The following is a 24,132-nucleotide window of genomic DNA, read 5'->3' on the forward strand; positions in this document are numbered from 1 at the left end:
GTAATACAACTTCACTGCTTTACCCTTATATCTCTGGACATGTATACTACTGTATACGTCCTCTCCTGCTGGTTAGGTTGCTATTTTTTACTGAATTGTCTATCTCTTTATGCTTTACCAATTGTTTCTTTAAATACAATCTGTAATTTATTGGCTTATGACTAGGGATGATCGAATACCTCAAATATTCGGGTTCGCGAATATTTTCCAAATAGGTCGCCGCTATTCGACTATTCGCGAATATTCGATGCGCAATGTAAGTCTATGATAAACCCGAATAACAACTATTCTGAACTATTCGGGCTTCCCATAGACTTACATTGCGCACCGAATATTCGCATAGCGGCGATTTATTAGCGAAGCCGAATATTTGAGGTATTCGATCATCCCTGCTTATGACCTTTTTTTCCTTGCCTGTTTTGATGATTCCTTTGGTTTAACCCCAAATTAAATCCTATATTTAGTTCCTGATAAATATTTTCAGTCACTTTGACATTTATATTGAATTGACGGATAGCTCCCTGATACCTAACTGCGGGGAGCTGGCCCAGCTGTCAATCAGCATGATGTTGGCAATCTGTCATGATGGCTATGGGATAGCAGGGAACCGGTGCTCCTAAGCTGTCCCTCACAGCAAGGGGGTCCTAGACTATCCCTAATCTCAATGATACTCCTGATGGTGGGGATGCCCGAGTGTCCTTCCTGGCCCTATTCCTAACTAAAGATGGGCAAACTTTTGGAGGTTCGGTTCACTGGCAGCAAATGAACTGAGCCTCCACGTGTACGAACCTTGCCTGAGATGGTTTGGAAACACTTATTGGTAGTTTGAGTCTCGGCCTACATAGTGCCAGCCATGAGCAGATCACTTCCGGGAAAGGATGGGCGGGCATTTTCAAAATTTTTTGAGAGTGGCACACTACATTAGGACCCATATAAGCGCATGGTTAGCGCAAAACGGCCATAGTCCTGGGGGAGCTCTGACCCAGCTCTGCCACTGCCTTTTTTATGCACACCTTTTTGTATTAACAAATCCATTTCATGGACCTTGGAGTGGAGCCAGTTTTTTTCTTTTGTGAGTTACTTGCACACTACCAGTGATCACACTGTTGTTACCCCCAGTGAGAGCCATTCAAACACTGCAAGCGGCTCGCACAGGGCTGAGCACAGTGTTGCTCATGCGAGTTAAGGTCACACGTAAAGCACCCGAACTCCAAACCCCGAGCCCTGTTTTATAGTTCGTGTTTGTATCAAAAACCGATCCTCATGTTCGCTCATCTCTACTCCTGATGAGTCCTGATCTGATTCCCTCTCCCCCAGGGGAGGGATAGGACAGGAGTGTGATGAAACCCACTGATAAAGACAGAAAAAGAAAGACCAAAACTGTGTCAAACAGCACACACACACATAAGGTAAAGACAATAAGAGAGTCAAGAGGAAAAACAAGAGCAGGAAGGAAGCTACAAAACAACAGGGATAAATTCCAGAACCGCATAAAGCAATAAGCATAATTTTCACCAGAGAGTCTATTATACCACATCTCACAGACCAGCACAGAATAAACTATAGCTGGCATGGGTGGAAGGATTCAACCAACATAAATAGGAGAGGAGCAGATGTGATAGGTCTCTACACAACATGTGATGAAAGGAGCAATCAAACCAGTAAAGATTAAGGGCTACTTTGCACGTTGCGACATCGCTACTGTGATATCGTCGGGGTCAAATCGAAAGTGACGCACATCCGGCGCCGGTAACGATGTCGCAACGTGTAAAGCCTAGATGCGCCGATAAACAATCGCAAAAGTGTCATAAATCGGTGATCTGTGTAGTGTCGGACATTTTCATAATGTCGCACCGATAGGAGATACCATGTTGTTCCTCGTTCCTGCGGCAGCACACATCGCTGTGTGTGAAGCCGCAGGAGCGAGGAACATCCCCTTACCTGCCTCCACTGGCTATGCGGAAGGAAGGAGGTGGGCGGGATGTTTACGTCCCGCTCATCTCCACCCCTCCGTTTCTATTGGCCTCCTGCCGTGTGATGTCGCTGTGACGCCGCACGACCCGCCCCCTTAGGAAGGAGGCGGGTCGCCAGCCAGAGCGACGTCGCAGGGCAGGTAAGTCCGTGTGAAGCTGCCACAGCGATAATGTTCGCTACGGCAGCTATCACAAGATATCGCATGTGCGACGGGGGCGGGGACTATCGTGCTCGGCATCGCAACAATCGGCTAGCTATGTCGCAGCACGCAAAGTACCCCTAACTCTTGCTAGCCTGACTATGAATCAGCACACAGCAGGTCAATGCCCGAGTCTGCCTGTGTTGATCCCAGACACCAGAGAAATCATCGGGCGGAGTGTCAAAATCTGCAATCTGAACAGAGCTCAAAGTCACCATGACAGTCAGCGAAGTTTGTGCAAAACTCCGTGTGACAAAGTAATGCCCTGTCCATAGAGCAGCATGAAAGAAGAAGCGTTGCTCTGTGCTGGGACCGGCTGCAACAAGCCAGTAATTGCTTCTGTTAGAAACTACTTGCCCAACAGTCTTGAATGTTACCATTCATTTTACCGTATCACACACTGAAAAAGATTAAATAAAACATGGAATGTAATCTTTTGTCTTTGTGGTGTTCATTGTGCAGTAAAAAAAAAATTATTATCTTGGCCAGCACGAAATTCAGAAATTTATAAAAAAGAAAATAATTGGTTTGTGTCACCATTTTCTAGGAGTGGTAACTTTTTTGTTTTTTTGTCACTGGAGCTGTGCGAGGACTTGTTTTTTGAGCGTCGATATGATATTTTTTTTAGACCATTTTGGTATGTCCCACGGCACCTATGGAATGCTAAGGAGTCTCATTCTGAAAACATTCTGAGAATGAGGCTCCATAGAATCCATTGGACGTCGTGGAACATTACACCATTGGATTACGTCAAATCTTCATGAATTTCTTTTTAATGAATGAAATGTTGAATAAGGGCATGTGGGGAGTCTTTATCCAAAAAGCTATTTTTTTTTTTTTTACTGTGTGCGGATTTTTTAACTGTACACTTACCAAGTTAGTAATGGGGCTGTCAGATAAACGCTTCTCCATTACTAACCCCTGGGCTTGATGCCAGCTGTAAATTCACAGCTGACATCAACCCCAAAAGTATTAACCTGATTTCTACCACACCAGGGCAGTTGGGAAGAGCCGTGCAAAACGCCAGAATTTGCACATCTTATGAATGCGCCACTTCTGGGGTGGCTGAGGGCTGAAATTTTTAGACCTGGGGATGGCCAAATAACCATGGGCCTTCCCAGTCTGATAATACCAGCCCCCAGCTGTCTGCTGTACCTTGGCTGATTATGAAAAATAGCGGTAAACCCACAAAGTTTTTTTTTTGTTAATTAGTTATGTAAAGAAATGATTAAAATAAAAAAAAAGGCATGCCCCCCCCCTTATTTTTTACAACTAGCTAAGGTAAAACAGACAGCTAAGGGTTGCAAGCCAGCAGCTGTCTGCTTTACCTTAGCTGGTTATCAAAAATAAGGGGAAATCCAAGTAATTTTTTAAAAAATGTATTTTGTTCACAGCAGCGTACAGGCATGTTTCCCATGCCAAAAAGCTTGTTGAACAAATTTTATCCTTATTCAACATCTAAACAACTCTCGAACTCCGGACTTGGACATGGACGTCCGTGAAAAGTCCATGTTTGAGTTTGAACCCTGGGCACCCGATGTCTAGTACAAAACCTGAACTTTACAGTTTGGGTTCACTCATCCCTACACTTGATATCTATTTCTTTTTTGTTAAAAAATTACTGCAAAGAACAAATGTACCTGTTTTTTCTCTGTTTTTATTTAGTAAATATACAATTTATTATGTGAAAATAGTTACTATTTCTATTTTAATATTTCTATATATTTAAAGCTAAAATGTAGTTTTGGAACTGCATACAATTAAACTTTTAAGCTGCACTTGATATGAATCTACGTGATAGAAATCCTCCTTAGTTTATAGTAAATATATGTTACATTTTTATTTTTGTTAAAGTCAATTGTGATGTGATATATATACATATTTAAAAAAATAAATAAAAAAATAAAATATGTGTATATATACCGCATATATATATATATATAGAGAGAGAGAGAGAGAGAGAACATCTTTGTTGAGATATATATATACATATATATATGTATGTATATATATATGTAAAATATAAAAGCAAGCAGCTTAGAAAGTAAAGTGACACAGAAATGTGCAGAAATCAGAATCTTACACTGTTTTCAGATGGACTTAGCAAAATCCTGCTGACAGATTGTGTTAACCTACATTATTTATATTCAGCAACTTCAAACAGATTTTTTTAAATTAGTTTCTCAATACTTAATAGACATCATCACTGTCCCCATTGGGCCTCACAATCTACATCCCCTATCAGTATGGCTTTGGAGGAAACCCACGCAGACAGAGGGATGAATATAAACTATTTGCAGATGTCCTTGGTGGGATTTGAACCCAAAACCCCAGCGCTGAAAAGCAAAAGTGCGAACCAATGAGAAGGAGAGATGGATGGATGGATAAATAAATGGATGACCATTTTTACATAGAGCAAATGAATACAAAATACATGCATTACCTGGTTTTAACAAGCATTTCTCAGATTTTGGGGTGATGCCTGCAGACAGAAGAGAAATTAAAACCTCAGGTCAGACATAGTAATATATTATATTTTCCATATCCTCAGGTCGGGTTCATACAGTGCAGTTTGATGCAGTTATAAAACATTTATCAGAATTTACAGTGTAACAGCCGGATGTTTTATAAAATTAGCTTAATTCACCAAAAAAGCAGCAAAAATGCAGTGGTTTCGTGTTTGCAGCATTTTCCACTTTCTCATTGCCTTCTATGGTGAAAAAAACACTGCAAAAACCCTAAAAAAATTACCACGATGCAGTTTTAAAAAAATGCAGAACTTTTCCATTTCAGTTACGAAAGATAAAGTAATCGTGTCCAGGAGATTTCTGGAATCTCAGAGCTTTTCTTGGTACGATAAAAAGCAGCTTTTAATGTGCATTAAAAATAAAAGCATTAAAAAGTGCTGCAAAAACGCAACATATGAACATGGCCTAGAAGTTCTAGTTTTGTTTAAATATACAGTACCGACCAAAAGTTTGGACACACCTTCTCATTCAAAGAGTTTTCTTTATTTCATGACTCTGAAAATTGTAGATTCACATTGAAGGCATCAAAACTATGAATTAACAGATGTGGAATGAAATACTTAAAAAAGTGTGAAAACTGAAAATATGTCTTATATTCTAGGTTCTTCAAAGTAGCCACCTTTTGCTTTGATTACTGCTTTGCACACTCTTGGCATTCTCTTGATGAGCTTCAAGAGGTAGTCACTGGAAATGGTCTTAACTTCACAGGTGTGCCCTGTCAGGTTTAATAAGTGGGATTTCTTGCCTTATAAATGGGGTTGGGACCATCAGTTGTGTTGTGCAGAAGTCTGATGGATACACAGCTGATAGTCCTACTGAATAGACTGTTAGAATTTGTATTATGGCAAGAAAAAAGCAGCTAAGTAAAGAAAAACGAGTGGCTATCATTACTTTAAGAAATGAAGGTCAGTCCGAAAAATTGGGAAAACTTTGAAAGTGTCCCCAAGTGCAGTGGCAAAAACCATCAAACGCTACAAAGAAACTGGATCACATGAGGACCACCCCAGGAAAGGAAGACTAAGAGTCACCTCTGCTGCGGAGGATAAGTTTATCCGAGTCATCAGCCTCAGAAATCGCAGGTTAACAGCAGCTCAGATTAGAGACCAGGTCAATGCCACACAGAGTTCCAGCAGCAGACACATCTCTAGAACAACTGTTAAGAGGAGACTTTGTGCAGCAGCCTTCATGGTAAAATAGCTGCTAGGAAACCACTGCTAAGGACAGGCAACAAGCAGAAGAGACTTGTTTGGGCTAAAGAACACAAGGAATGGACATTAGACCAGTGAAAATCTGTGCTTTGGTCTCATGAGTCCAAATTTGAGATCTTTGGATCCAACCACCGTGTCTTTGTGCAACGCAGAAAAGGTGAACGTATGGACTCTACATGGCTGGTTCCCACCGTGAAGCATGGAGGAGGAGGTGTGATGGTGTGGGGGTGCTTTGCTGGTGACACTGTTGGGGATTTACTCAAAATTGAAGGCATACTGAACCAGCATGGCTACCACAGCATCTTGCAGCGGCGTGCTATTCCATCCGGTTTGCGTTTAGTTGGACCATGATTTATTTTTCAACAGGACAATAACCCCAAACACACCTCCAGGCTGTGTAAGGGCTATTTGACTAAGAAGGAGAGTGATGGGGTGCTACACCAGATGACCTGGCCTCCAGTCACCAGACCTGAACCCAATCGAGATGGTGTGGGGTGAGCTGGACCGCAGAGTGAAGGCAAAAGGGCCAACAAGTGCTAAGCATCTCTGGGAACTCCTTCAAGACTGTTGGAAAACCATTTCCGGTGACTACCTCTTGAAGCTCATCAAGAGAATGCCAAGAGTGGGCAAAGCAGTAATCAAAGCAAAAGGGGGCTACTTTGAGGAACCTAGAATATAAGACATATTTTCAGTTGTTTCACACTTTTTTAAGTATTTCATTCCACATGTTTTAATTCATAGTTTTGATGCCTTCAATGTGAATCTACAATTTTCAGAGTCATGAAATGAAAGAAAACTCTTTGAATAAAAAGGTGTGTCCAAACTTTTGGTCTGTACTGTATACCAAAATTAAAAAGACTTCAGGAGACATTTTGTAAAGTTAACACAAAACTCGACAACTTAGAATCTATCGCTTATTAAAATAAAAATGACTTTTAAAATGGCCCAATATTAAGTACAGAACCTCCAATGTGCGTCTCCTCTCTTTCCTCCTTGTACCCTATTTCCTCGAAAATAAGAGCTACTTTGCAAATAAGCCGTAGTAGGATTTTGGCGGCTTTTTTGAGTATGCTTAAAATATAAGCAAAATTCCAATAATAAGCCCAAGCTGCGGTTTATAAGGAAGTGTCCAAGCAGCTAAAAACGGTAAAGAATAAAGCAGGAATCTTCATCATAGAAAGCAGACACGACACCTTCAAAATAAAGCAGTCACCCCCCCCCCACCCAAAAATAAATTAAATTGCACTTACCAGACCCCTAACAATTACAGTTGACAAGTGCTGGTGGTAGATGGGCTCTCACTCAGACATTTGCATTGCTGTCAGTTACCACGCCATTCCAGCTGCATTACACTCCAGCTCTTAGACCCACAACACACATCCGTGTAATTTGTACGTGTGCGGTACGTATTTGCACGTACCAGAGACACGTACACACGGAGACCCATGTTATTCAATGGTAGATGGCACACACACGTAAAATCACACGGAACGTGTGTCCGTGTGATAAGTACGTGTGTGCGCTTTTCTGCACGGACGACATGTCCGTTTTTGGACGGCAGCACGCAGGCACGGACCCGCTAAAGTCTATGGGTCCGTGCCTGCACGGATTGCACACGGAGTATGTCCGTGTTCAGCACGTTTCGTGCGTGTGCGCTTTTACACTAGCGATCTTATTTTTATTTTTTTTTAAATTAAATTCAGTCTACTTACCTTTTTTTCTGCTGTTTTCAGTCATACTTACATTGGCGCTCGTTTTTTTTCTTCCCCCGGCTCATACCGCTCCCCGATCACCAGCGCGGCGAGGAACAGCTGTGCAGAGAATACGCGGCAACAATTACTTTGAATATGCCGGCCGTTCATTAATCCATCTCGTATTCCCTGCTTTCCCCACCCACAGACGCCTGTGATTGGTTGCAGTCAGACACGCCCCCCACGCTGAGTGACAGGTGTCTCACTGCACCCAATCACAGCAGCCGGTGGCCGTGTCTATACTGTGCAGTAAAATAAATAAATAAATAATTAAAAAAAACCGGCGTGCGGTCCCCCCCAATTTTAAAACCAGCCAGATAAAGCCATACGGCTGAAGGCTGGTATTCTCAGGATGGGGAGCCACATGTTATGGGGAGCCCCCCAGCCTAACAATATCAGTCAGCAGCCGCCCAGAATTGCCGCATACATTGTATGCGACAGTTCTGGGACTGTACCCGGCTCTTCCCGATTTGCCCTGGTGCATTGGCATTCGGGGTAATAAGGAGTTTTTGGCAGCCCATAGCTGCCAATAAGTCCTAGATTAATCATGTCAGGCGTCTCCCCGAGATACCTCCCATGATTAATCTGTAAATTACAGTAAATAAACACACACACCTGAACAATCCTTTATTAGAAAAAAAAACACTAACAAATTGCCTTGTTCACCAATTTTATAAGCCCGAAAAAGCCCTCCATGTCCGGCGTAATCCTGGATGGTCCAGCGTCGCATCCAGCTCTGCTGCATGAAGGTGACCGGAGCTTCAGAAGACACCGCCGCTCCTGTCAGCTCCACGCAGCTAATGAAGGGAATAGCGCGATCAGCTGTATTCAGCGTTGGCCGCGAGTAACCTCAGTGACAGCTCAGCTGATCGCGCTATTCCCTTTATTAGCTGCGTGGAGCTGACAGGAACGGCGGTGTCTTCTGCAGCTCCGATCACCTTCATGCAGCACAGCTGGAAGCGACGTTGGACCATCCTGGATTACGCCGGACATGGAGGGCTTTTTCGGGCTTATAAAATTTGTGAACAAGGCAATTTGTTAGTGTTTTTTTTTCTAATAAAGGATTGTTCGGGTGTGTGTGTTTATTTTCTGTAATTTACAGATTAATCGTGGAAAGTATCTCGGGGAGACGCCTGACATGATTAATCTAGGACTTATTGGCAGCTATGGGCTGCCAAAAACTCCTTATTACCCCGAATGCCAATGCACCAGGGCAAATCGGGAAGAGCCGGGTACAGTCCCAGAACTGTCGCATATAATGTATGCAGCAATTCTGGGCGGCTGCTGACTGATATTGTTAGGCTGGGGGGCTCCCCATAACATGGGGCTCCCCATCCTGAGAATACCAGCCTTCAGCCGTGTGACTTTACCCTGGCTGGTATTAAAATTGGGTGGGACCGCACGCCGTTTTTTTAAATTATTTATTTATTTGTTTTACTGTACAGTATAGACATGCCCACCGGCTGCTGTGATTGGGTGCAGTGAGACACCTGTCACTCAGCGTGGGGGCGTGTCTGACTGCAACCAATCATAGGCACCGGTGGGCGGGGAAAGCAGGGAATACTAGATTGATTAATGAGCGGCTGGCATATTCAAAGTAATTGTTGCCGCGTATTCTCTGCACAGCTGTTCCTCGCCGCACTGGTGATCGGGGAGCGGTAAGTATGAGAGAGGGCTGCTCACTTCAGTCACTCGGGGGATTAGCGGTCACTGGTGAATCCTTCACAGGTGACCGCTAATCAGTACGCGGCACACAGACAGAGCCGCGGCATGACAATGAAGTCGGGTGAAGTTCACCCGAGTTCATTCTCATCGCGCAGCTCTGTCTGCTGTCAGCCGACATGTATCAACGACATTGTGCAACACACAAACGGACATTCCACACGGACATTCCACGTACACATACACGGGCATTTTACACACAAACTCGGACATTTTACACGTACACACGGCTCGCATACGCCATCACACGGATGCCATACGTACCGGAGAAACGCCCCAAAAAAACGAACACGGACCCGAAAAACGGACCGTGTCACACGGACATTTTTTATGCGGAAGTGTGTTTTAGGCCTTACAAACAGATCGGATACTAGTAACACTCTGCCAACCGCTGTAAAACGCAGGGGGACCTGACAACGACGCAGATCTGTATGTGAGACCCCATTCACTTGCGAACTCTAATTGTTTGGGGTCTGGTGAGTGTGATTCTTTTAGCGGGTGTCTACTTTCTTGTGGGGGTAAATTTAACAGTATATAGAGAATAATAAATGTAAACAGGTAATTTACACCTTTGTAAATATGGTCTGTACCCACCACTATAGGACGGGTTCTGCACTATGAGAATAACAGATCAGATAAGAAAATGTGCATCTGAGCCAGTAATAGGAGAAACACAAAATGTTGATGTTCCAGAATGTGATGATGATTAGATTTGAATAAATGTTGATTTTTTTGTTCAAGAATAAATGTTGTTCATGGGAAAATACAACACATCACCTGAAAATAAGCCATAGCAAAGAATAATATAAGACCCTGTCTTATTTTTGAGGAAATATGGTAGTTAGGTAGGTAAAATTATAGCTAGAGGGATACATACGGATGGATTAGATAGATAGATGGATAGATAGATAGAGGGATAGATAGATAGATAGATAGATGGACAGACAGACAGACAGACAGACAGATAGATAGATAGATAGATAGATAGATAGATAGATAGAGGGATAGATAGATAGATAGATAGATAGACAGATAGATAGAGGGATAGATAGATAGAGGGAGGGATAGATAGATAGATAGATAGAGGGATAGATAGATAGATAGATAGATAGAGGGATAGATAGATAGATAGATAGATAGATAGATAGATAGATAGATAGATAGATAGATAGAGGGATAGATAGATAGATAGATAGATAGAGGGATAGATAGATAGATAGATAGATAGATAGATAGATAGAGGGATAGATAGATAGATAGATAGATAGACAGATAGAGATAGATAGATAGATAGATAGATAGATAGATAGATAGAGGGATAGATAGATAGATAGAGGGATAGATAGATAGATAGACAGATAGATAGATAGAGGGAGGGATAGATAGATAGATAGATAGATAGAGGGATAGATAGATAGATAGATAGATAGACAGATAGATAGAGGGATAGATAGATAGAGGGAGGGATAGATAGATAGATAGATAGAGGGATAGATAGATAGATAGATAGATAGAGGGATAGATAGATAGATAGATAGATAGATAGATAGATAGATAGATAGATAGATAGATAGATAGAGGGATAGATAGATAGATAGATAGATAGATAGATAGAGGGATAGATAGATAGATAGATAGATAGATAGATAGAGGGATAGATAGATAGATAGATAGATAGACAGATAGAGATAGATAGATAGATAGATAGATAGATAGAGGGATAGATAGATAGATAGAGGGATAGATAGATAGATAGACAGATAGATAGATAGAGGGATAGATAGATAGAGGGATAGATAGATAGAGGGATAGATAGATAGATAGAGGGATAGATAGATAGACAGATAGATAGATAGATAGACAGACAGATAGAGGGATAGATAGATAGAGGGATAGATAGATAGAGGGATAGATAGATAGAGGGATAGATAGATAGATAGAGGGATAGATAGATAGATAGATAGATAGAGGGATAGATAGATAGATAGAGGGATAGATAGATAGATAGATAGATAGATAGAGGGATAGATAGATAGAGGGATAGATAGATAGATGGATAGATAGATAGAGGGATAGATAGAGGGATAGATAGATAGAGGGATAGAGGGATAGATAGATAGATAGAGGGATAGAGGGATAGATAGATAGAGGGATAGATAGATGGATTCTATAGTGAAGTGAAATATACTCACTCGCATTGGAGAAGGAACGAAATTGACTCCAAACAGCAGAAAGCAGCAGAATCATCACCAAGTGAAAAAACATCTTGAAGAATCAGATAAAACTGTTACCAAATCTTCTCCAGGAGCTTAAATACCCTGCACACGTCTCCTGAAATTCTCCAGAATCTACTGCATTCGCCCCCTCTTGTTTGGCAGAAGAGCTGATTATTTGTTACATTATGTCTGGTAATAATCAGAATGATGTAACCTCTGGGGATTTATCTTTTTTTTTTTCTTTTATTGAATATCAAAAAGATGCAATTGAAACAAAGAGAAAAGCATTATATACAAACTTGACCAAGACGATCAGGAGAAAGGAGAGGTAAGGAAAGCAGCTAGCTTTATAAATATGATTAAATCTATTTTGTTGGGTTTTTTTGCTTCTTGATACCATTGGAAACAATTGACAAATTCTTATAATCATAAATGCTTTTTGGCAGCTTAAAAAGAGTGTGTCTACTAAAATCAGCAATGTATATTTTCATAACATGTCTGGTTATATTCATATTACTTTGTGTTAAATTAATAAAAACATTTAAAAGAAAAAAAAAGAGTGTGTCAGCCCAAACTGATGGTATAAACTAAGCATATAGCCTTGTATGAGATATTGTCTCAATAAATATCACACATTTAGTGCTTTACTTTCTGCTTCCGTTCTACTCAGGGGCAGCAGCCATGGGCGAGGGGTTTTGCTTCTTCCTCCTGTCCCCTGGGTATCTAACCACACATGTCAATGTGTATCAGTGTGATTAGAGTACCCTACGGCCTCTTTCACACATCCGTGAAAACCACGTACGTTTTGCACAGACGTGTAAAAGTTGAGTATGGCCCTCCGTGCAGACGCATTGTGCCCATGTCTCCGGTACATGTGAAAACAGACCTCACACATACCGGAGACATGAATATGTGAAGGGGGCCTATAAGGGGAAATCCAAAACCTACAGGGCCCTGTGTGGAAAAGTGATTGCCCCTTAACCTAATAACTGGTTGGGTCACCCTTAGGAGCACCAACTGCAATCAAGCGTTTGCGATAACTGGCAATGAGTCTTTTACAACGCTCTTGAGCTATTTTGGCCACTCATCTTTGCAGAATTGTTGTAATTCAGCCATATTGGAGGGTGTCCGAGCAGGTTCCATCTCTTTAAGGTCATGGCACAGCATCTTAATCGGAATAAATCGTGAACAAAACATCTCAGTACGCTGAATGTGAGCCACATTTGACCCCAAAAAAACACGTCTCGCACCTCGCAGGATGCAAATGATCACACACACACACACAAGTGCAGCGCAATACTCATTTGACTGATTTTCTCTTCTTTTCCCAAGCCCGAGCCCAAACCCCAAGCCTCAAGCCTGAGATTCGCTCATCTTTATTCTTTACAGTTAGAGCAGTCAGACTGTGGAATGCCCTACCACAAGAAATAGTAATGGCAGATGCTATAATAGCTTTTAAAAAAAAAAGGGCTGGATGATTTCCTCAGTGCACACAACATTGTGGGTTATAAATGATTTAATGACAAAATGTAGAATTGGTGGAGGAAGATTGAACTAGATGGACCTAGGTCTTTTTTTCAACCTACAGTAAAGGAAATAAGTATTTGATCTCTTGCTGATTTTGTACGTTTGCCCACTGACAAAGATATGAACAGTCTATAATTTCAAGAATAAGTTAATTTTAACAGTGAGAGATAGAATATCAAAAATAAAATCCAGAATATCACATTGTATAAATTATGCATAGATACTTGCTGATCTCATATAGGTTTTTAAGGAGCCCATACAAAGGCAGTATAGAGTAGGACCCAGCAATGGAGGTTGCCGTGACGTGGTTGTTGGGCAGGAATTACAATGGCCATTCTAATATGCCAAACACCTCTAAAAAAACTCTTATTTGGTCTTGATTAGTCTGCCATTATAGTGTGTGACTGTTTTTTTCTCTTAAGGCCCTGTCACACACACAGATAAATCTGTGGCAGATCTGTGGCAGATCTGTGGCAGATCTGTGGCAGCAGTGAAATTGTGGACAATCAGTGCCAGTTTTGTGGCTGTGTACAAAAGGAACAATATGTCCATTATTTCACTGCAACCACAGATCTGCCAAAGATTTATCTCTGTGTGTGACAGGGCCGTTAGGGGTACTTTGCACGCTGCAACATCGCTAGCCGATGCTAGCGATGCCGAGCGCGATAGCACCCGCCCCCATCGCACATGCGATATTTTGTGATAGCTGCCGTAGCGAACATTATTGCTACAGCAGCTTCACATGCACTCACCTGCCCTGCGACGTCGCTCTGGCTGGCGACCCGTCTCCTTCCTAAGGGAACGGGTCGTGCGGCGTCACACGGCAGGCAGCCAATAGAAGCGGAGGGGCGGAGATGAGCGGGACGTAAACATCCCGCCCACCTCCTTCCTTCCGCATTGCCGGTGGACGCATTAAGGAGATGTTCCTCGCTCCTGCGGCTTCACACACAGCGATGTGTTCTGCCGCAGGAACGAGGAACAACATCGTATCTGCGGACGCACCAACATTATTAAAATTAACGACGTGACACAGATCACCGATTTTTTACTGTTTCACGCTCGTTCATCTTCTCTCTTAGGCTTTACACGTTGCGACATCATTACCAGCGCCGGATGTGCGTCACTTTCGATTTGACCCCAACAATATCACAGGTGCGATGTCGCAACGTGGAAAGTACCCCTTAGTCTCATATATATATTCCAAAAATGGGCCGATAAAATTGTTGTCCCCCTCAACTTAATATTTGGTTGCTCACTCTTTACCCTTTGGAATAAATAACTGCAATCAGTCGCTTCCTATACCCGTCCACAAGCTTCTTACTCCTCTCACCTGGAATTTTGACCTCTTCTTTATAAACTGCTCCAGGTCTCTCATATTTGAAGGCGTCTTCTCTTCTCCCAACAGCAATTTTAAGATCTCACCACAGGTGTCAATGGGATTTACATTCAGATTCATTGCTGCCACTTCAGAACTCTCCAGCGCTTTGTTTCCATCCAAAGTGCTGGAGAGTTCTGTCGTAGGACTATACCCAGCTTTCTGACACTGGACACTACATTGCACCCAAAATCCTTTGATAATGTTCAGATTTCTTGATGTCTTGCACACAGTCAAGACACCCAGTGCTAGAAGCAGCAAAATAGCCCAAGAACTTCCACCATGTGTGACTGTAGGTCCTGTGTTCTTTTATTTGTAGACCTCATTCCTTTTTCGGTAAACAGTAGAATGATGTGCTTTACGAAAAAGCTTTATCTTGGTCTCATTTATCAACAAGACACTTTCCCAGAAGGATTTTAGTTACTCACATACATTTTGGCAAACTGCAGTCTAGCTTCCTTCTGTCTCTGTGTCAACTGTCTCTGTGAGGTCCTCCTGGGTCTCCTCCATAGCATTTAATTTCATTCTAATGTGGACGGAGGATACTTCAACCTGATACTGATGCCTCTGAGCCTGCAGAAAAGCTTGAATTTCTTTGGAACTTGATTGGGGCTTATCCACCATCTGGACAATTCTTATTGCAATCCTTTATTAATTTTCGTCTGACGTCCACATCCAGGGAGATTATCTACAGCGCTGTGGACAAAAAAACTCTCAAGATCTCTGGAGGTGGACTTGTAATCTTGAGATTGTTGATATTTTTCAACAATTTTAGTTCTCAAGTCCTCAGACAGTTCTCTTTCTCTTCTCCATGTTTAGTGAGGCACACACAGATATACAATGAAAATATTAAGTAAACTTCTCCCCCTTTTGATTTGATTCAGGTGTGATTTTAATATTGCCCACATATTTTACTTAGTTTTCTTTAACAATTTCAAGGCTGCTAACAGTTTGGTCCACGAGTGTGTGTGTGTGTGTGTGTGTGTGTGTGTGAATGCAATAATAAAGAAATACCCTTGCACTTATCCCCTAACCCTGGGACAAGCTACAGATGCATGGCAGTCAAGAGCAAACTTTCCCCTGACCATGGAGCTACAAACACAGCTGGATGTCCGCAGCTTCCAGCGGCCTTAACACAATAGTGCGCATAGTACACAACATATTAATGAGAACATTTTTACATAAACAGCACAAGGATTACATCTGTCCAGCACACAACCCATGATATATCTCAGTAGTAGACCCGCGGGGATGCTTCTTCTCTTCTTTCATTACACATTCGATTGGTTAGAGTCAAAATGAAACATGATAAAATGAATACGAAGCTTTGGTTGTCAGACACAGGAGGGAAAACTGACGTTCAGGAGAATTTTTCCAGAAGTTCTGTGCTTGAAACTAATTATTGTGCAAGAACATATTGGCTATCACCGAACAAAACAAACAAAAGTATCAATGAAACAGAGTGTCAATACAGAAGATTGCCCTGGGTTAGTGATGGCGAACCAAAGGTGCGGGTCAGTGATGACACACCAAAGGCGCGGGTCAGTGATGGCAAACCAAAGGCGCGGGTCAGTGATGGCAAACCAAAGGCGCGGGTCAGTGATGGCAAACCAAAGGCGCGGGTCAGTGATGGCAAACAAAGGCGCGGGTCAGTGATGGCAAACAAAGGCGCGGGTCAGTGATGTCAAACCAAAGGAGCGGGTCAGTGATGGCCATGCAAAGCCGCAGGTCAGTGATGGCCATGCAAAGCCGCAGGTCAGTGATGGCCATGCAAAGCCGCAGGTCAGTGATGGCCATGCAAAGGCACGGGTCAGTCATGGCCATGCAAAGGCACGGGTCAGTGATGGCCATGCAAAGGCACGGGTCAGTGATGGCCATGCAAAGGCACGGGTCAGTGATGGCCATGCAAAGGCTCGGGTCAGTGATGGCCAACCAAGAATAAGTTGTAATGATGATGAAGATAATGGTTTCTGAAGATCCTGAGTAAAACGGCTCATTCTATCACGTCTGAAAGCTGACCATTTTGCCCGCTATCTTTATGTTCCTTTTATCCCTTTTTCCCTCTTTCCTAAACCCTCCCCCCCTCTCTCCACCCTTTTCCCCCCCAGCCCCCCTTAATCATTCTTTGGTCCTTATCTTTGAATACAATTTCAATATCATTACTTTTGCAATTTTGTATATCGGGTATAAATTTTGTAAAAATTACTTGTCGCACCATATATTACCGAATATGTACTTTTAGGTCCTCTTCTCTGATCCACTGATACACGAGAAGTCCGATCACATATGAAATCTCTTTGCTGACTTCGTGGTTATCCTGTATATTGTCACGTATGGACTTGGGAAAGGTCCGGCATGGGCAAAACACACAACACACAGGGATTTCACCACGATAAGCACTGGGTACTTTAGGGACACTATAACAATGGTGGGCCTTGATGCTAGTGTGAGGGAAGATGCATACATCTTCCACTTACCTGCCGCTGTACCCTTCACTCCTAGCCAGTCCCTATAGAGGTTTCTCAGCTGTCGTCGAGCAGCAACCTGTATAGTCCTGGCTACTGAACGGGTAGGTAAGAGACATTAGCCCCACCGCTGCACTAAAACAACACACCAGGGAACGAAAACAGACAGAGGGAAACACAACGATAAACTGTGGCAGTCCTTGCCAAGACTGCAGCCACATCAGTAACTTCAACAGAGGATTACAGCAGCTCCTTCCACCTCTTGGCCCAGCTTCCAAATGGCAGAGTCTAACCGATATATAACTAATATAAAGGGACTGGTAGTCATCCCAAACCGGAAACACCTGACCGGGAGTCAGAAGCTGCTGGCAAGGAATACTGACATTAACCCCATGACTGCCAAAAGAAAGTAATCATTTAATATTGAGAGTCAAGAATGGAAAATGACTCTCAAGTCCTGGATCTGTCACAAGTCTCATATAGCAGAGAGACGCCCGTGACATATATACCCAGTGCTCTATTTGCGGTGGTACGTGCCGGTACGGCATACCGAAAAATCTGAAGAGCACTGAGGGCCAGCACCTCTGGCTCTGTCCACATGGCTAATTTGTAAACTATACAAATTAGCCATGTGTGGAGTGGAGGCACAAGCAGAGCAGCTACTGGAGCTGCAGGACCTGTGATGATGTCACGTACATGTGACTCAGGTGGGCGGAGCCATGGAGTTTTGCCCAGCGGGAAAGAAGCTGGAGAAGATGGAGGAGTGCAGGGTATGTGAGAGAGGGGTGCAGAGGGCGGCAAGCTGTGCAGGGGGAAGAAGGATGCAGGGGGGATAGATGAGATCAGGGGTGTGGAGAATTGAGAGACGAGGGGGATGGAGGATGGAGAGATCAGGGGGATCGAAGATGGAAGGAGCAGGGGGATGGAAGATGGAGAGACCAGGGGGATGGAGAATGGAGGGAGCAGTTGGATGGAGAATGGAGGGAGCAGGGGGATGGAGGATGGAGGGAACAGGGGGATGGAGGATGTAGGGAACAGGGGGATGGAGGATGTAGGGAACAGGGGGATGGAAGATGGAGGGAGCAGGGGGATGGAGGATGGAGGGAACAGGGGGATGGAGAATGGAGGGAGCAGGGGGATGGAGGATGGAGGGAACAGGGGGCTGGAGAATGGAGGGAGCAGGAGGATGGAAGGAACAGGGAGATGGAGAATGGAGGGAGCAGGAGGATGGAGGATGGAGGGAACAGGGGGCTGGAGAATGGAGGGAGCCGGAGGATGGAGGGAACAGGGGGATGGAGAATGGAGGGAGCAGGAGGATGGAGGGAACAGGGGGATGGAGAATGGAGGGAGCAGGGGGATGGAGGATGGAGGGAACAGGGGGCTGGAGAATGGAGGGAGCAGGAGGATGGAGGGAACAGGGGGATGGAGAATGGAGGGAGCAGGAGGATGGAGGGAACAGGGGGCTGGAGAATGGAGGGAGCAGGAGGATGGAGGGAACAGGGGGATGGAGAATGGAGGGAGCAGGAGGATGGAGGGAACAGGGGGATGGAGAATGGAGGGAGCAGGAGGATGGAGGGAACAGGGGGATGGAGAATAGAGGGAGCAGGAGGATGGAGGGAACAGGGGGATGGAGAATGGAGGATGGAGGGGGATGGAGGATGGAGGGAACAGGGGGCTGGAGAATGGAGGGAGCAGGAGGATGGAGGGAACAGGGGGATGGAGAATGGAGGGAGCAGGGTTCATTGAGTTTTGTTTTGTCAAACTTGTTTTAGATAAAATAACACACTATTTCTCGGTCGGTGCGGCTACGCAAAAGACCCCGAACAGACGTGGAGACAGAAACAAATCAGATGATAGAGCAGAGCATGGCCACCGGTTCTAAAACTATCAAACCTGCATCAGCTAGTGTTAATGATCCTGATGAATTTGGTTGAAATTTGGTGTTTCTTAGAATTATAAAGTATTAGTCATTTTTTATTTTTCTTTTGAAATCTGAATTACATAGTTTTTGATTGAAATTAGTGTACAGACTACAAAACTGAATAATGAGAAACAGGGCCGCACCGTCCATTGGACAAGTTGAGCAGTTTACCCAGGCGGCAATATTTTCAGGGGGGCGGCAATGCGGCCAGGGGGGCAGAGCTGTATGGGGACTGCCGTTTTCCGCCGCACTGTGCCTCAAAAGGTAAACCGTGCACAGGATCCCCGACAGCACACCCCCCAACTCCTCAATCTCGGTCGCTGGCTAACAGATCCTCCCCCCCCCGCTCCTCAATCTCGGACGCCGGCGCCCAACAGCACCCCCCCTGCTCCTCGCCTCAGAGATGCGTACCAGCAAATATTTTTTTTACAAAACAAGCACTGTATATACCTATATATTTGCTCTGAAGCAGTTAATAATTAACCATCTTACCTGATATCCTTCTGCTCCTTAGGGGTACTTTGCACACTACGATATCGCAGGTGCGATGTCGGTGGGGTCAAATCGAAAGTGACGCACATCCGGCATCACTGGAGATATCGTAGCGTGCAAATCCTTTTACATACGATTAACGAGCGCAAAAGTGTCGTTATCGTATGATTGGTGTAGGGTCCGACATTTCCATAATGCCGCTGCAATGACAGGTACGATGTTGTTCCTCGTTCCTGCGGTAGCACACATCGCTGTGTGAGAAGCCGCAGGAGCGAGGAACAACAGCTTACCTGCGTCACCGCGGCTCACGCCGGCTATGCGAAAGGATGGAGGTGGGCGGGATGTTTACGTCCCGTTCATCTCCGCCTTTCCGCTTCTATTGGCCGCCGGCTGTGTAACGTCGCTGTGACGTCGCACGACCCGCCCCCTTAGGAAGGAGGCGGGTCGCCAGCCAGAGCGACTTTGCAGGGCAGGTGAGTGCGTGTGAAGCTGCCGTAGCAATAATGTTCGCTATGGCAGCAATCACAAGATATCGCACCTGCGGCGGGGACTATCGCTGCAGCGTCGGTAACACATTGTTACCGATGTCGCAGCGTGCAAAGTACCCCTTAATCCTCCCTTCCCTCTCCACTCTCCCTAAACCCCCTCATTTCCGTTTCCTCCCACATCCCCTTCCCTTTACCCCGTCTTTGATAATAATCTTTGTATATCATTTTATATTATTATTTTGTGGGCTTTTTTATATTTTATGTACATTGTTTTGTAAATAACACATATAATGTATCTATTCTGTACTTATATGCACCTTAGATGTCCCTCAAAAAGACCGTTTTTGGTCGAAACGTTGGATCATATCTGTTCTGATTCCTTGCCGGATCAAAATAATATACACTCATTGCAGCAAGACCCATTTTTTTTCTATCTTCTTCTGTGCTGAGGTTTTCACCTTGATTTCTTAAGTTACAACCAATGACTTAAAGCGCACTAATTACCAGGATTTTTGTATATAACCTAAAGCCAGTGCTATACTGGCACTATCAGGCTGATTCTATACATACCTTTTAGTTGTCAGCTCGGATGTATAGGTTTTGAAACACAAGCAAGTAAAGTTTGTAAAATGAAGTTTCTTGATTGGCAGCAGCTACTGATCAGCTGATAGCTGGGGTGGGTATTCATAGTGATTCCTGCCCATTCCCTGCCTGTCCATCCTTCTACTATCTATTATTTATGTTAATTCCAGGTTGTGGCTATAAATCATGGTGGCTAAAAGGACCCGTGCTGATGTCATACCCATGTGACCAGAAGGGGTGGGGCCTCAGTCAACAGAAAAATAATGTTGCATCCTAGTATCAGCTATGTTGGCTGAGGCCCCGTCCCTTCTGTTTTACTTGGGTATCACATCAGCACATGTCCTTTTAGCCACCATGATTTATAGGCACAGCCATTAGTAAAACGGTAACGTCTAAATCCCAGTGGCCTGAGGGACCTCTGCTGACATCATGCCCATGTGATCAGAAGGGGTGGGGCCTCTGCCAACATAGCTGGTACCAGGAAGATATAGTATTCTTTTTAAGTCCACGTGGGCATGGAGTTGATTATAATAGAAGCGGGGGTCTGGGAGTAAGACCCCCAGATGGAGGGTGCAGGGGGAGGCGAGGCCCCCCTTGTATGATTATAGTGGATGGGAGGAAATATCACCATGCCCACTATGCAAGCCGGCCACGCCCAAGGTCCTTCTAGCCACTGGGATTTAACCGCAACCTTAGTAAAGCACTTCTATAATGGAATTAGCATACATAATAGTGGGATGACGCACAGGCAGGGGACGGAAATCACTATGAATACCAACCTCAGCTATCAGCTGATTGGCAGCTGCTGTCACTCAAAAAGCTGCTCATTTTCCAAACTTTACTTGCTTGTGTTTCAAAACCTATACATCTGAGCTGACCACTAAAGGTATGTATAGAATCAGTATGATAGTTCCAGTATAGCACTGGCTTTAGGTTATATAGGAAAATCCTGGTGCTTGGTGCGCTTTAATAGACAGACAGCAAGAACTGAGCCCCGGAGGAGGAGCGGAGCATAACCTACCTAAGTGCTCAGTCAGGGAACTGCACGGCTACTTTGGCTCATACATGTGCGCTAAAAACCTCAAATTTATAAGTATAGCCCATATATTAGCAATAAAAAGAAAAAAACATTAATTCAATGTTTTATAAACCTCAGCACCCAGTTGTATTTTTTGTTATATCACTTGCACTGTTTAGCTTCTTCTACAAGAGTCATTGCAAGTTGCAACACTAGGGGGCAGTGTGGTAATGCATTTCTCAGTGGTGAGCCTGAGTGAGGCTGATAATCCTCAGTGTAGTCACTTTTAGGCTATGTGCTCACGGGACTCTGTACCCGCTATATATCCGCAGGTATGTCCGCAGGTTTCCCGCAGCAGCTCCCTGGAATCCGTAGCTTTACATAGCTGCGGGATTCCAGCAAAATATCTGCGGTAAACCTGCGGACAGTCCCGGCCTCTATCTCTATGGTGGAGGGCCGGGATTTCCGCAGGTATTTCCGCAGGAATAATTGACATGCAGTTACGTGCGGCTGCGGGACATCCACAGCATATTCCGCGGCCGCACATACCGCAGCATTGATACAGCACTCCCCAAATTCCACAGGATAACATGGGGAGTGTCTGTACTTGCTAAAACCTGCGGATTTATCTAGGGTGGGACGCCATGTTGGTAATGTGTACTGGCGGCATAAGGAGCCTGACATTAGCCCAAGCTGAGTAGAGCAATGAACTGGTCCTGCTTTCACGACCGCCCAGGTGCCCACACATAGCTGCAGAGCAGATCTATACCAGGTGACCGGTTCCGTCCCACAAGAAATGACAAGGCAAGGATTGGCATCCCACAGAGCAAATAGGCCACGGTTCAACAGAAGGCACTAGTCTTTTTGCCAGCAACCTGACTCTAGGGGCATTTCTTGGCTCACAGGCCTGGCCCTGGCAGACCAATGTTCAAGATTTAAGGTACAGTAGAACCAAGTTCTGCAACCATCCAGCGTGTTGCGCCAAGTGTGATCTGTAACCAGCAAAGTATTTACGACCAATCTCATGAAGAAACTTGTTTTTTTTGCTGTGACACCATTTACACTGTCTTACACACATAAAACCAATACAGTTCTTGGCTCCAAACAAATAGAACATTTCATATTACCCCCAAAACATCTGACGGAAGACGGACAGGTGTCAGAAAGCGTATGATCAGATCTGGTGTTGTGAAGACCACCAAGAATTGATTGCAGGGTCAATGAGACTGCCGCCTCACGTCAATACTCCTACTGCAATGTTTCTGAGGTTGCATAATTTGTCTACTGTGAAAATTTCAGATATTTTTGAATATAGCACCATGGTGTCACGGGTGACAGATAGTCATGTGGTTTCTGGCCACAGAAGGTCACAGCGTTTAGCTGTGCAGATGCTCCCTGACTTTCCATTGTTCCTGCTGTTAGTATTTATTGGTATAAGCAGCTTTCCTGCTGGATTCATCTCTTTTCTTTTGGACCCAGCAGGAGCTCGTCTTCCACCCATTATCTTGGTGCTTATTAACCCCTTCCTTCCTTGGACTGGTGCTGGTGATATTTTCAGTTCATTCAGGCCTTGGTTGCAAGCAGGAGGTTTGTACTCCTCTGTGGTATTGTTGCTGATAACTTTGCTGAACCACTACCTGTGTCATCTGTCGATAAGTAGTTAATGCATTTTCCCCGTGTGTCCTCCTTAATGTCTGCTTTAGTGTTTAGTGGGGTTGACGAAGAGCTCATCCCATCCATTCCCTATTTAGGGCCCAGCACTAGGGGTACCTGGGGTCAGGTATCCGGCTTGGCGCTTGGGTGCGGAACCTATCTAGGGTGGTGAGGGACCACAGGGACCAGCAGTAGGTTTGGTCAGGGGTCACCATCCTCCCTTTCCCTAAACACAAAGTTTTCCTTCCCTTTCGTCGTTCGCTTGGTACTTCCCGGTACCTAGCATGACACATGGTCAGTGGTCTCGAAACTGTGGTTCCCTATTGGAAAACTACGACTCTCAGCCACAGCTCAATATCATAGAATCGTAGAATCATAGAATATTAGAGTTGGAATGGACCTCCTGGGTCATCTAGTCCAACCCCCTGCTCAAAGCAGGATTCACTAAATCATCCCACAAAATATGTTGACCCTTGTACTAGCGCTCTCTTACCATGATTCATACTTGCCAACTTTCCAAGGCAACGTTCCAGGAGGAACCACCCAACAATATTCATCTGTAGGCACACACTTAGGTCCATCTGTGCCTCTTCCTCCCCCTTTGTACCTCTCCTTGGCCCATTTCAAGCCTTCCATCCAAATAATGGTTTCCGGGCATTTTGGGTAATTTTAGCAGAAACTGTGAGAACTGACGACTCATAGGAGAACAGGTGGAGGAAGGTTGAACTAGATCGACCTAGGTCTTTTTTCAACCTAAGTAATTATGTAACAGGACATCTTCCTTTATTCCGTGACCGTGTTCCAGGAGAGTCGGCAGGTATGGTTTAAGCAAAGACCACTAAAGCCAAGGGGGCCCTGAAATTTGGCCAGGAGTACCTGGCAATGTTGGGGAGACTAGATATGAATCAGATTATCAACGTAGAAGAAGGTGGCTCAAAAATAAAGACAGATGGGCACAGCCCAACTATAGGAGCACCAGAAAACCATGTCCAACAATATAAAGCTGTGGTCGA

General features: G+C 44.3%; 1 protein-coding gene across 1 annotated transcript in view; it reads right to left on the bottom strand.

The window, feature by feature from the left end:
• The window catches only part of LOC142249993 (IgGFc-binding protein-like), a 24,801-nt gene extending 1,101 nt beyond the window's left edge, over positions 1–23,700 (bottom strand). Inside the window, exons 1-2 of the mRNA XM_075322056.1 lie at positions 23,613–23,700; positions 4,617–4,655 (exon numbers count right to left, since the gene is read on the bottom strand). Coding sequence (XP_075178171.1) covers positions 4,617–4,655; positions 23,613–23,700 — 127 coding nt within the window. The remainder of the gene's footprint in view (positions 1–4,616; positions 4,656–23,612) is intronic.
• Positions 23,701–24,132: the final 432 nt, after the last annotated feature.

This window comes from Anomaloglossus baeobatrachus, chromosome 8 (genome assembly GCF_048569485.1).
Source record: "Anomaloglossus baeobatrachus isolate aAnoBae1 chromosome 8, aAnoBae1.hap1, whole genome shotgun sequence".
Lineage (NCBI taxonomy): Eukaryota > Metazoa > Chordata > Amphibia > Anura > Aromobatidae > Anomaloglossus > Anomaloglossus baeobatrachus.